The following is a 12,976-nucleotide window of genomic DNA, read 5'->3' on the forward strand; positions in this document are numbered from 1 at the left end:
CTTGGCCACCGAGTTCATAGTATCCCAGGCCATCTGGAGGGTGCCTCACGCTACTGCTCTGCCTTTCTCCACTAAGGCGGCAAACTCCTGGACTTGGTCCCATGGAAGGGCATCCTTGAATTTGCTAATGGAGTCCCACAGATTGAAGTTGTACCTGCCTCGTAGGGCCTGTTGGTTAGACACCCGAAATTGAAGGCTGGCTGTCCAATAAATTTTCCTGCTAAAACAAGTCCCACCTCTTGGCATCTATTTTTTGGTGTGCCACTCGGCTGGCCCTGACTGTCCCACTCATTGATAGCGGACACGACCAAGGATGCTGCTGGAGCGTGGGTGTACAGGTATTCAAATTCCTTTGCAGGGACATAGTACTTCTTTTCAGCCTTCTTGGCGGTAGGCAGAATGGAAGAGGGAGTCTGCCATACTGATTTGGCAATTTTAAGGACCTCTGGGTAGACAGGCAGCGCAACCCGGGCCGGGGTGGTAGAGGATATAACGTTAAAGAGGTTGTCAGACTCCTTCGTTAGCTCCTTGACCTCCAAGGTCAGATTGGCAGCTGCCCTTTTGAGGAGGGCCTGGTGCGCCTTAAGTCGTTGGGGGCGTTGCCTGTTTGGGATGGGCCCACCACCGTTTCATCCGGAGAGGACGACGACTGCACTGCAGCGGGAGGGGCGGCTTCCCCTTCCTTGTCTGGGGATGGCTCCTTGGGTGTGTTGCCCCCACTTCAGATTCGGCACCGTGCTCCAATTCTGGTGTCAGTGGTGCTGGAGGCAGCTTGTCTGATGTGGCCCGGGAGAAATGGTGGGAGTACACTCCACGGGTTCCAGTACTGCCACTGCGTGGGCTACTGTCTCTGCTGCCACACCGCCACTGCAGGAGCTGTGCCAGTCTTGCAGGTTGGTGGTGACTCACCTTTCCTTGGTGAGGGGCTGAACTGCCACTCCGACCCAGACCATTGCCCATCCAGAGACCAGGATGGAGCTGTAGAGGCCTGAGTCTGCTGGTTGAACCTCGTCGGTGACCAGTAAGGAGAGGGCGAGGATCAGTGTCTGTTCGAAGAGCGGTACCAGGGAGTCGGAGACCAGTGCTGCAATTGGGAACTATCCCGGACCAGAGGGGATCGACGCCTGGGAGATGGTGATCTGCGCCGTGGCGATCTCTGGTGGGAGGTCTGATGGTACCCTGGGTATGGGTTTTGGTGCCTTAACTCAGGTGTCCTGCGACTTGTAGGTGGAGATTGTGGCGTGAGGAACCTGGTCTTCTAAACGGGAACCGGGACTGCGGTACCTGCACCTGCGGTCTGGGTACCAGGGATGTTCCACTGATTTAGAGGGCAGTCCCACAACCGGCTTGCCCTTGGATGCTGGAGGCCTTAGCTGGGCCTGTCGCCTGGCTTGGTGTCTACAGTGCCAGCCCGCCTATTTGATCTTTGGCCGCCTGGACTGCTTTGGGCATCGAAGGACCTATGAGGATCCGGGGCCCCTTGCCGTTACCAAGAGGCAGATCCCTGGGTAGGCTGGGGGGGGGGGGGGGGGTCGGACCATAACGGTATCCCCGTGTAGCTCTGGGGTGGGTACGTGGCCTGACAGGTCCTTTTCCTGAAGCCCCCTTCCCCTCTGGTGCTGGCAGGCCCTTTGTCTGCAGCCACTTCTTAGGCACCAGTGAGGGGGAACGGTGCCGAGCGGACCCCAGTGTTGGCAGTGCGCTCCGCACTGATGCCGAGGTGCTAGGCATGGAGTCCAATTGGGAGGGCTCTGAGGCAGGACGAAGTGCACCCTCCATGAGGAGAGCCCTCAACTGGATATCCTGCTCCTTTTGAGTTCGAGGGCGAAAGTTTTTGCAGATTACTGCCCTTGTCCCCCAAACACTTTAAACAGCTCTTGTGGGGGTTGCTAATGGGCATCGGCCTGCCACACCTACTAAAGTATACTAACACTTAACTTAATGGTCTAAGTACCTATAAACTAATACAAAGGAGACAGAACAATGGGTTGTAAGAACTGCTAACACTCTTGCAATGCAAGACAAGGTGCTCCGACTAACTGTCACAGGCAGTAAGAAGGAAATGACAGGGCGTAGGGCCGGCAGCGCCTAATATACCGACACGTGAGCGCGGCACTCAAGCAGGTGCCACAGCCGACCCTACGGATATCGCTAAGGCAAAACTCTCCGACTGTGCATGTGGGCATGCACACACCTAGAATGGAATGGACATGAGCAAGCACTCACAGAAGAACAGCAGCTACCAAAGCTAGAAATTTTTAAATCAGCTCATTTGGGTTACTTGCACCCAAGAGTTTAAAAAGAGTTGGAGGAGGAGCTTATTGGACCATCAATACTCATTTTTCAATAAATCCTGTAACTTCCACAGAGTTTCCAAAGAATGGAAGAAAGCAAATGTGCCAATATTTAAAAACAGTAAATGTGATGACCTAGGTAATTGTAGGCCTGACGCTGATCCTCAGCAAGATAATGGAATGCCTGATATGGGACTCAATTAAGAAAGAATAAAAGTAGAGTAATATTCTTCATACCAATCTACATGGGTTTATGGAAAATAGATCCTAACTTGATTGGTATGAGATTACAAATTTTGCTGATAAAGATAATAGTTGTAATATAATAAGACTTCTGTAGGGCATTTAATATGTATCCCACACCATTCTGATTAAAACCTAGGAAGATACAAAATTAACATGATACTTTAAATAAATTAAATATGCTGATAGGTCTCAAAGTAATTGTAAGGGGGGGCCTCATCAAGCAGGTGTGTTTTTAGCAGGGTTCTGCAAGGGGCAGGTTGCTGATTTAAAGATCTGGATTGCTTGGTCAACTGGGTGCCAGCAAACAGTATTATTTTAATACAGGTAAAGGCATACATCTAGAGAACAAAGAACGTAGGACATCCTTATAGGATGGGAGACTCTCCTTGGAAGCAGCAGCAGCTCTGAAAAAGATTAGGGGATCGTGGTGGATAATCAGCTGACCATGAGCTCCCAGTGCGATGCTGTGGCCAAAAGGGCTGGGATGCACAAACAGAAAAATCAAGTACAAGTAGATGCATCCGATGAAGTGAGCTGTAGCTCACGAAAGCTTATGATCAAATAAATTTGTTAGTCTCTAAGGTGCCACAAGTACTCCTGTTCTTTTTGCGGATACAGACTAACACGGCTGCTACTCTGAAACCTACAAGTAGAGAGGTTCTTTTATCTCAGTATTTGGCACTGGTGTGACCACTGCTGGGATAGTGTCCCCCGTTCTGGTGTCCACAATTCAAGAAGGATATTGATAAATTGGAGCGAGGTCAGAAAAGAGCCATGACAATGATTAAAGTATTAGAAAACCTGCCTTATAGTGATAGACCAAGGAGCTCACTATTTAGCTTAACAAAGAAAAGGTTAAGGGATGACTGGATTACAGTACCTACCTGGGAAACAAATATTTGATAATGGGCTTTTCAGTCTAGCAGAGAACAGTCTAACATGATCCAATGTCTGGAAGTTGAAGCTAGAAAAATTCAAATTGGAAAGACGGTACACATTTTTTAATGGTGAGGATAATTGTATCCTTTGGAACAACTAACGAAGGGTCATCATGAATTTTTCATCACTGGGAATTTTTAAACCAAGGTTGAATTTTTTTTTTTTTTTTTAAATAGGAGATGTTCTACTTCAAAAGGAATAAGTTGGGGAAGTTCTCTGGCCTGTGCTGTACAGGACATAACACTAGTGGTCCTTTTTGGCCTTGGAATCTATGTATCACATGGCAAGTAAGAGCACAGTAGAACAGAGGTTCTCAAACTGGGTGGCGCAGAATGTATTCTGGGGATCCTGAGAAGCTTTGAGGGGGAGAGGGGAGACTTATTACGCACATTCAGATCTGGGCAGCCGGAGAGTGGTGGCTGCTGGCCAGGTGCCCAGAAGGGGGGTGGGGCACCGTAAGCTACTACAGACAAAAAGAAGCGGGGCGCAATCAAATAAGTTTGAGAGCCACTGCTGTAGAATCACACCATAGCTTGCCGTCCACTAACTTACCATGTAGACAAGTCCTTAGTTAGAAAGTGGAAGACACATAAAAGGTACATGTAACCAACACAGCACTATGGTAGCCTCTCAGTTAGTTCTTCTAGTATTAGAACACTTCTGTACTATGACACCAGTTACCACACACTGCTCGAGCACTATATACATAATCAGACAGTCAGAGTTTAATGCCAGAAGGGACCCATCTGCATTCCCTGTACGCTGCCCACTTGGGTAGCTGCACAGGAGACATTCCAGTGCTGCCCAGCTGATTAGCAGAGTCTGCACAGCCAGTAGCATGGGTTCAGGTGCCCCTCCCCCCACCTTGATTTCCCCAGCAGCCAGCTCACATAGTCTCTCCCGCCACGCCCCCCCAACCCCACGCTCACGCCCCTCGCCACATACCCCATCTCTGCGAGCAGGGGAGGGGGAGACAACAGGGCTCAGGACAGAGTAGGAGAGCTTTCAGTGTGTCTTAAAGAGACAGCGTACGGGTTTCCCCAGCAGCCCACACACCTCCCAACACACACTTGTATTATTGCTGCTATTACTTCTTGGCACTTCCTGCAGTGCACGTATATTCGCTAAAATAACACACTTTGAAAGAATCAAATTATAGTGTTTTGACTGGTTTATGCATTTCATAATTTTTATTTCTCTTTAAATTTGATTCTTTGAGCCATGAGTTCTAAAATGCCTAAGCTGTCCTGGTGGACTAATTATCCCTATGGTAACTTTTCAAAAATATATATTGTCTCTAGGTTTTTTATTTCTACTGGTGACGAACATCTGCACATACCTCAGTACACATAACATTTATGCCGCACATGAATAGAAAAAATTAGAGGGAGCATTGGGGACCACCGCCTCATAGAGTCTGACCTCCCGTGTATCACAGGCCACCAACAGTACCCAGCATCTGCACAGTAAACTCAACAACCAACATTAGACCTAAGCATTACAGCGCTCAGAAGACTAGACTATTATATGCCAGAGTCGGAGAACAGAAGGGACCGAGAGGCACCAGTGCCCAAGGCCCCCACAATTGCAGGGAAATGATTAAGTGAGATACACCCAGATAATCTTAGCAAGTGACCAGCACCCACACGCTGCATAGGAAGGTGAAAAACCCCGAGGTCCCTGCCACGCTGACCTGGGGGGGGAATTCCTTTCCAACCCCATGTATGGCAACCAGTTCAATCCTGAGCATGTAAGCAAAAACCAGCCAGCCAAGCACCTGAGAAAGAATGCTCGATGCCACCTCAGAGCCCTGGCCCCGCTACTGTCCCATCTCCAGCCATGACCATCCCCGATGTTTCAGAAGACGGAAATCAAACACTATTGAACCCCACCACACATGCCAGCAAGAGCGGTCTTACTTCGTGATGTGTGAACTGTAGCAAGTCTTCTGTACAAGTTCTTCTGTTTGGGATCAGGATGGAAGCCACTCTTCGTAAAATACACATGGACGTACATGGAGCCATTGTGCTGCACACTCTGAAATCACACACACCAACAGGATGGTTAGCCGCCTCATTCCCTGCATTGGAAAACCAGGAACGACATTGCCTAGGCTATGCAGAGCAGTCTGCATCAAGCAGCTTACTGTGCCAGTCATGATCACTTCAAGGCACATTGCTTTCCTCTTCTGGATGCACTAATAGCATCCGTTATGCTCCAGTGAGTCCACTGGCTAATCCAAAGTGACATGGCTATTTCCTACGTAATGAAAATGCTTAATACATAGGGCCCATACGAGGGGAACGTCACAACACCGGTTTTATAACTAGATTTACATCTCTCTACAATTCTAAACATAAAGCTTCATCACTACAGGACCATTGCTCTTTCCATGTAAGTGCCACACTTCCCTTATTTCAGTCTGCTGTTTATTTATATTACCATAGTGCCGAGGAGCCCCAGTCATGGACCAGGACCCTGTTGTGCTAGGTGCTGTACAAACCTGGAACAAAAGGCAGCCTTGCCCATAAATTAGCTCTGTGCATAATATGTTTGAACAGTGGGAATGGCTGCTCTCTGAATGCTACTTCTCTAATCATGACTAGATAAAGGAGGTTTCCCATGCCCTGTCTGGCCATAAGGAAGGCAGGAGCCCACTCTTAACCATTCAGAGGCTGCAAAGTATTAAACCTTTTGGGGTGACTTAAGAGATGAACCCCTGTGACGGACAAATAAGGCTGTTCCAAAGACTGTTTTGTATTACAGTAACGCCATGGGGCCTGAGGGAGGTGAAGCCCCATTGCGTGGGAGCCATTCAGACATGGATGGTTTGAAAAACGTGCAGCTTAATAGCAGACAAAACCAAGTGGGCATAAAAGAAAGAATGTGGGTGAGAAGTTGAGAACAGTGATAGGATCACATGGCCCCACCCACAGCCCAGCCCCACCACCTCAATGGCTCCACTTGCAACCTGGCCCCACCCCATCTTATCTTTGGCTCTAACCCCAACCCAGCCCCCTCAGCAGCTCCAAGTAACTTTGGGGTTTTTTAAAAAATGTTTATAAGATTAGAAACTAAAAGACAACCAAGCCAGGCCTCGGTAATCCCTAAGGGCCATCTGTCTGCCACTGCAGTGGTCAGTGTCCTGTAGCAGCAGATTTTTAGGAGGAGTTTGGAGAAAGATTGGATAGTGGCTTGACAGATCAAATTAGAGATGATGATCCTTGCCTACTTATGGCCCAGAAGCAAGCACTATGGGAGCTACAGGCAAGCAGGCTGTTGAGGCAGACACTGCAGGAGGAGTGGCAGGAAAACACTTGCTAGCAAACAGTAACAGATAGAAGGAGGGACCTGAAGAGTGATAGCATGCAGCTGAAGTCTGACAAGGCAAAAGGGGGAGCTAGCGGAGCAAACAGAAGAGGGAGAGTAATATAGTCCAACTGATGTACCAAGAACACTATCTCAGCAGTGGCATTTTGAACAGGCCAGAGTCAGCAAGGAGCCAGAGTCGGGATGGGACATAAGGGGCCTGCGTGAGAGTTTTAGTCATATGGGCAGAGAGAGAAGGCTGGGTCTGAATAAAAGGAGATGTTCCAGACTTCACCATTACTGGCAGAGCAGCAGTTCGCCACCACCCAAAGACAACACTCATTTGCAAACAAGGAAATGGTGCTGGTTTTGCAAGCTGACCAATGCCTTGTGCATGTACATCTCAGCATTTGACTCCTGCTCTGGAACAAGGAAAGGACATTGCAGGCAGGGGAGTTTATTGCTGGCCAAATCAGGAGAGTGAAACTCAAGCTTGCAAATGAATGCCAGCTACACCTTACTTATGGAAAGATCAGTCACTCCGTAAAATCCCTGAAGGCTGCAGAGGGAAAGCCTGCAATGCCTTAGCCTAAGCATTTCATCTGCGGCTTTAAAAGGAGGACACAGAGCAAAAAAGGGGAGAAAACAACTCATCTCCATGTCAGTGCTCCATTCTATGGCCCATTATCCAGCGTCAGGAGAAAAACCACCTAGGAAGAGAGAAATCACAGTTATGTACTAACCTCAGGAATGTCTAACTCTGCATAGCGTTCATAGCACCCATCTGCATTCTCACCACTGGTCCAGTCACCATAGACAAGATCCCGTTGCTCCCAAAACAGTGCTGAGGTGACATTAAAATCTGTAAAGTGCTCATGCTCTGAGATATACACGTGAAGGTCCTGCAGGGAGAGGAGAGGAGGGTTGCTTCTGGCAGACAGCTCAGGCTGATGGTGACATTAAAATACTGAAGGGAGGGTGGGTGAAAGGGGATACTCTGCCAGGAGCAGATAGCCACCCCTGGATGGAACTCCAACTGTAATGCTGTTTTACTTACCTGTGAAGTGTGGTTCTGCTCTGACAAGTGGCCCCTTTTGACTCAGCAGATGGCTCACAAGAGAACAGTTAGATCTGCTGGCTAACATAAGTTTCTCCTGCTTTTGACTCCACTTAACCATGCAGAGACAGCACAGGAATGCGAGGGGAACCTGGAGTCTGGTGTGGCTTGTGTGTCATCAGGATCTTTAGCAGCATGCCAACTGTCAAGTCCTGCCCTCTGTCATACCTATGTGATCCACGCAGGGCAACAGGGTTGCAAAAGTTTATGTGCCTGCACAATCTTTATTGCCGAGTCAGAAAGACCCCAGCTTGACTCTCAGATCCCACGATGGGTTTGCAAGGAAAACAGCTCTAAAGCTGTAAACTGAGCAGGTTAGCTATGCAATCACTACGAGCTTATCTACATGGGAAAGTTATAACAGTATAAGCTAAGGTCTGAATCTAAACAGTTCCAGTTATATTAGTATAACTCCCTATGCAGACACTCGTATTCCCATAGAACAGGGCCTTTTTTTAAATTTAGCTTATGTTGCTTGGGAAAGGGTTTAAACTAAACTGAAAAAACCACTCTTATTCCGGAAGAAGAGTGTCTGCACAGGGAGTTACACGGGTATAGTTATACAGGTTTAATTATACCTGTACAACTGCAAACACTTTCCTACGTAGACAAGCACTTCAGTGTAGACACTACCTTCAGTGAGACAGGATTCTCCCATCGGTGTAAGTAATCCACCTCCTCCAAGAGGTGGTATCTAGGCTAGAATTCTTCCATCGACCTGGAGCTGTCTACGCTGGGGTTAGGCTACATCTACACAGCGTACCTGACAATGGCACAGCTGTACTGCTGCAGCCGCGCCTTTGTCAGATGCACTGTGTGGCCGTTCTCTCTCACTGCGAGAGCGCTCTCCTGGTGACAAAATAAAACCACCTCCAATGAGGGGCAGCAGCTTCGTCAACAGACGTAACGCTGTCCATACCAGCTCTTTTTGTCACTAAAACTTGTGTCTTTTAGGGGGGTGTTTTTTCAGACCCCTGAGCAACAAAAGTTTTAGCAATGAAAGTGCCAGTGTAGACATAGCCTTATGTCGGTATAGCTATGCCTCTCAGGGTGTGGATTTTTCACACCCCCAAGACAAACAGACAGAGAGCCTAAGACAGAGAACGTGGAATAAGTTCTGTAATGTGACAAATCCATCTATGCTCTGAAGTCACAGTGCCACTCAGAAAAACTGCTGCAAATCTAGGTGCTTATGACACCGTCAAACAACAGACTTCAAAACACAAGTGAGCAAACCTACAACAGGAAATGCACTAGTGCTACCTGGTCCCTTTTAAAGTTAAGAAAACAGAGACAACGAATGAGCACCTTGCTTCAGCTGCACGGTAGAGTAGAGGGTTAAGGGCAGGGCAACACATATTCCATATGGAACTGGGATAACCCCGATGGCAAACACCCCCATTCATGCATCCTAGACAGAAGGGTACAGAGCTAGCTTTAGTGGCTCATCTCCCTGGGTCTCAGCTGCTGCACCGTTCTCCAGACAGCCCTGCTCACCACCTGCACTTCCAGCTTCCCTGCTGCAATCTAGCCCCCAACTCTGGCACCCTGACCCCTACAGCTTGGTCCCATTGAGCAGAGCAGGGAACACATGCTGGAATCCAACTGGCTTTCCACTTGTGGGGAATGCTGCAGAGCAAAAGGTGGGTGAAGACAGGATCCAACGGGGCAGAGAGACAAGACAAAACATCAGCACTCAGCCACAGCAAAATGGCAAAACCCACAGCAAAAAAACACAAACTCCACGACCTCCTGGAAATATGCCAAGTTTGCAGCTGCAGAACCATGGAGTACATAGGGTCCTAACTGAATGGAGGTTCACACCTTAGAGCTATTTTGTTTGGCTCTCTGCAGCCTTGCACTAGCATCACAGCGGCAGTTTCTGCTTGTCTCACAGTTTTAAGGTTATAGGACTAGAAACATACATTTTTAAAAAATGAGAGCTGAGATTCTGAGCCTAATTCTGCAGCAAGAGGCGAATACTTCGGTGCCACGGTTAGAGGCACAGGCCTAGGAGACAAAAGACTGCAGCTTGACACTGGTCCACCACAAGTTTCCCACATGACTTTTAACAAGTCCTCTTGATGGTTTGGTTACCCAGTGTGAAAATGGGGGAAGAGGGGATGATGTGTGGGCAGGAAGTGGGTGCAGCTGCACAAAACCGGGGTGACATGCAGAGAATTCTGGTCAGTCAGCGGAAGAGAACAGTGAACGTGCAGCGTCCCAGGCCCACCGCAGAGCCTATTGGCGCTGACCCATTTGGGAAGTGCTGATCAGTGAGAACCATGGAGCTGACAGGGAGCTGGTTGCACACTTTACAAACTTTGCTGGACATGCTCAGCGTGTGATGTCCAAAGCCAGTGTCCTCTGGAAAGAGGACAGACACTGCTCCTCAGCAAGGGAAAGCCTAGCTTTCAAACCTCCACTAATTCAGCTCCAGGGTTGCTCGAATATAGGCCACAGGAATCTGCCTGACAGTGGCAGTTTAGAGTTCATTTCCCAGAGTTCTATTTTCATTTCCCTCCCATTCAAGCTGCTCAAACTTCAGAGATCAAGCTTCCAAGTCTCCTAACCAGCACCTGGCTGATTGCTGGGGGAAGAATGTTGCCGTACCACATCCTTCTCTGCATCCCACCACGGATGGGAACTGGAAAGAACTCTTCCAGACTCCGATCCTTTAATGGAAGGAAGTTATTTCAGGGCTCAAAACCACTAGCCAGGAAACCACGGTTTGGGGACCAAGGTGTCCCTTGCACACACAGGACAAGATTTCTCCACTGGCTCTCACTTTTCCTCCCTTTAAACCTCTCTCATTTCCTGCAACCCCACCCATCTCTTCTCATTCCCACTTTACTCCTGGGGGAATTCTGAGCCACTGCACATGCACAGAATTCATGCCCCCCCAGATTTCTTTGCTTCCCTGGAGAAAAATGACTTTCTGACAGGGAAGCAAAGGGAATCCACAAGAGCGGTCATGCAACTCCCCAGCAGGATGTTTTGGGTGCCCAGGGCAGCCAGCAGAGAGAAATCACTGTGGGGCAGAAGGCAGGACTGGGGAAGACCCAGCTGGTGGCACCTACCCTGTGCTGGGCTCAACTGCTAGTCCCGGCTGGGCTGGGGAGGATGGGACTTCCTCTTCCACTGCACAGCATCCAGGACTGGGTCAGACCCACCCCTAGATTTCTCCCCAGTCTGCAGGAAGCTCTGCAAACTCTCTCTCCCGCTCCCTTCCTGTGCCCATTACTCATCAGCTGCAGGGGGAGGGATCACTGTACAGGGAGTTGCTCCCCCATCCACCCAACCCCCATGCATCCAGACTCCCTCATACCCTGCCCTCCCCCCTGCACCTGGATCCCCACCACACTGAGCCCCACTCCCCCAGCATCTGGATTCCCCCCATTGAACCCCTTACACCCAGACCTCCCTGCTGAGCTCTATTCCACACACCCCCAGACCCCCCACCCCCACTGAGCTCCAACTACCTTCACCTGGACCCCCCTGCAGTCCCATTACCCTTGCACCCAGAACCCCCCACAATCTCATGCATCCAGATCCCCCACCCCCCGATCTCCCACTCAGCTGCGTGCACCCAGATTGCCCCACACAGAATCCTCTCAACCCACACCAGGATCCCCCCATGCTAAGCTGCTCCACACTTGGATCTTGCCGAGCTGAGCCTGCCTGCCCACAGCTGGTGCACCTGGCACAGAGAGGCAGGGCCTTGGGGTGTTTCTGGGGCAGGCCCGGTCCTTGCGCTGTATCAGGGTAGGATGCAGCCTCACTGCTGAGTCTGTGTCACAGGGAGGAGCTGCAGAGTGATCTCCCACCTCTATGCAGCCAGTGACCTGTGGTCCCCAATGCCATGCTGGAGCCTCCACATTTATTTGACAAATAAAATTTGCAGTATTTTAAAATATTGTGTGCAGAATTTGAAAATATTTGTATTTTTTTGGCGCAGAACGCCCTCAGGAGTACCACTTCAATTCCCCATCCGAGAGCCAGGCCTGGGTTTTCTAGCTGCTGCCTAGCGTTCCTACAAGTGCTGCTCCCTTCAACTCATCATCTAGACCTCTGCAGCAGCTTGCCCTGTTGGCTAGCTGACCACCTCTCAGGTGCTGTGACACTCACACTGCCCTGCCCTCACAGGGACGATCCCAGTAGTTGCAGCAGCTCCCACCTGGCCATACCCAAGAGAGACAGGAAGGTATCTGGGCTAGTTTATATGCAGGAGAGGAAGAGTTGCTAGGTTTCCTCCATGCCAACCTTCAGCACCAAGGAAAAAGGCTACTCAGGAAGTGGCCCTTGCCCTGGGAGAAGTTCAATATGGAGAGAGAGGAGCAGTGACTATGTAGCAGGCTGGGATTTGGAGACACCCTTGGGAGCAGAAGAAAGGGAAATGAACTCCTCACCCTAGATGCTATCCATAGCAAAATCCCAGTGGGAATTGGAACTGGGCCCACATAACTCAGCCCAAGTTCACTCCAATCAGAACACACTGAAAAAATGCCCTTACCTTTGGAATTCATCAGCTGCACAAAGTCAAATGTACCAAAGCATGACCCCCCTCACCGCCCTTTCCTCCCAAACCCTTCCCAGAAACACTCTCCCTACCACGTCCCCCTTCCAAGAATCAGCCCTCTCCCCTCCATTGCATCATTCACTTTTTCAAGGTTTTTTTTTGTTTTTTTAAGGAAAGCTGAGATTCTGGAACAAGTCTGGGTGGATTCTGCAATTGTGTGCAACATAGGAGACCCGTATTGCCCTTCAAGAGCATCTTGAGGATTTTGGCCTGCGTCAGATACACTGACTAATTCAGTCTTGCCATACCTGGGAGATGGTATCACTTTCCAAATAGGAGAACTGAGGTGACGTGAGTTACACCAGGTCACATAGTGGCAGTGCGGGGTTCATTTCCCAGAGTTCTAGTCTCAGTGTTCTGCCCCAAGCACTAATGATGATCCTTCTGGGACAGGATGATACAGACACCTGGACCACAGGTCATATTTACCCTACATCTGAGATTGGCCGTAACAACTGTCTGATACCCATGCAGTTGGGGTGGCTACCCCTA

The 12,976-nt window shown here is 49.4% G+C and overlaps 1 protein-coding gene across 3 annotated transcripts in view; it reads right to left on the reverse strand.

The window, feature by feature from the left end:
* The window catches only part of CLPTM1 (CLPTM1 regulator of GABA type A receptor forward trafficking), a 46,060-nt gene that overhangs the window by 23,701 nt on the left and 9,383 nt on the right, over positions 1–12,976 (reverse strand). For all 3 annotated transcript variants that reach the window (XM_043534835.1, XM_037884343.2, XM_037884344.2), the window contains exons 4-5: positions 7,532–7,690; positions 5,399–5,516 (exon numbers count right to left, since the gene is read on the reverse strand). In XM_043534835.1, the coding sequence (XP_043390770.1) occupies positions 5,399–5,516; positions 7,532–7,690 (277 nt within the window). The remainder of the gene's footprint in view (positions 1–5,398; positions 5,517–7,531; positions 7,691–12,976) is intronic.

Source organism: Chelonia mydas, chromosome 23, assembly GCF_015237465.2.
Source record: "Chelonia mydas isolate rCheMyd1 chromosome 23, rCheMyd1.pri.v2, whole genome shotgun sequence".
Taxonomy (NCBI): Eukaryota; Metazoa; Chordata; order Testudines; family Cheloniidae; genus Chelonia; species Chelonia mydas.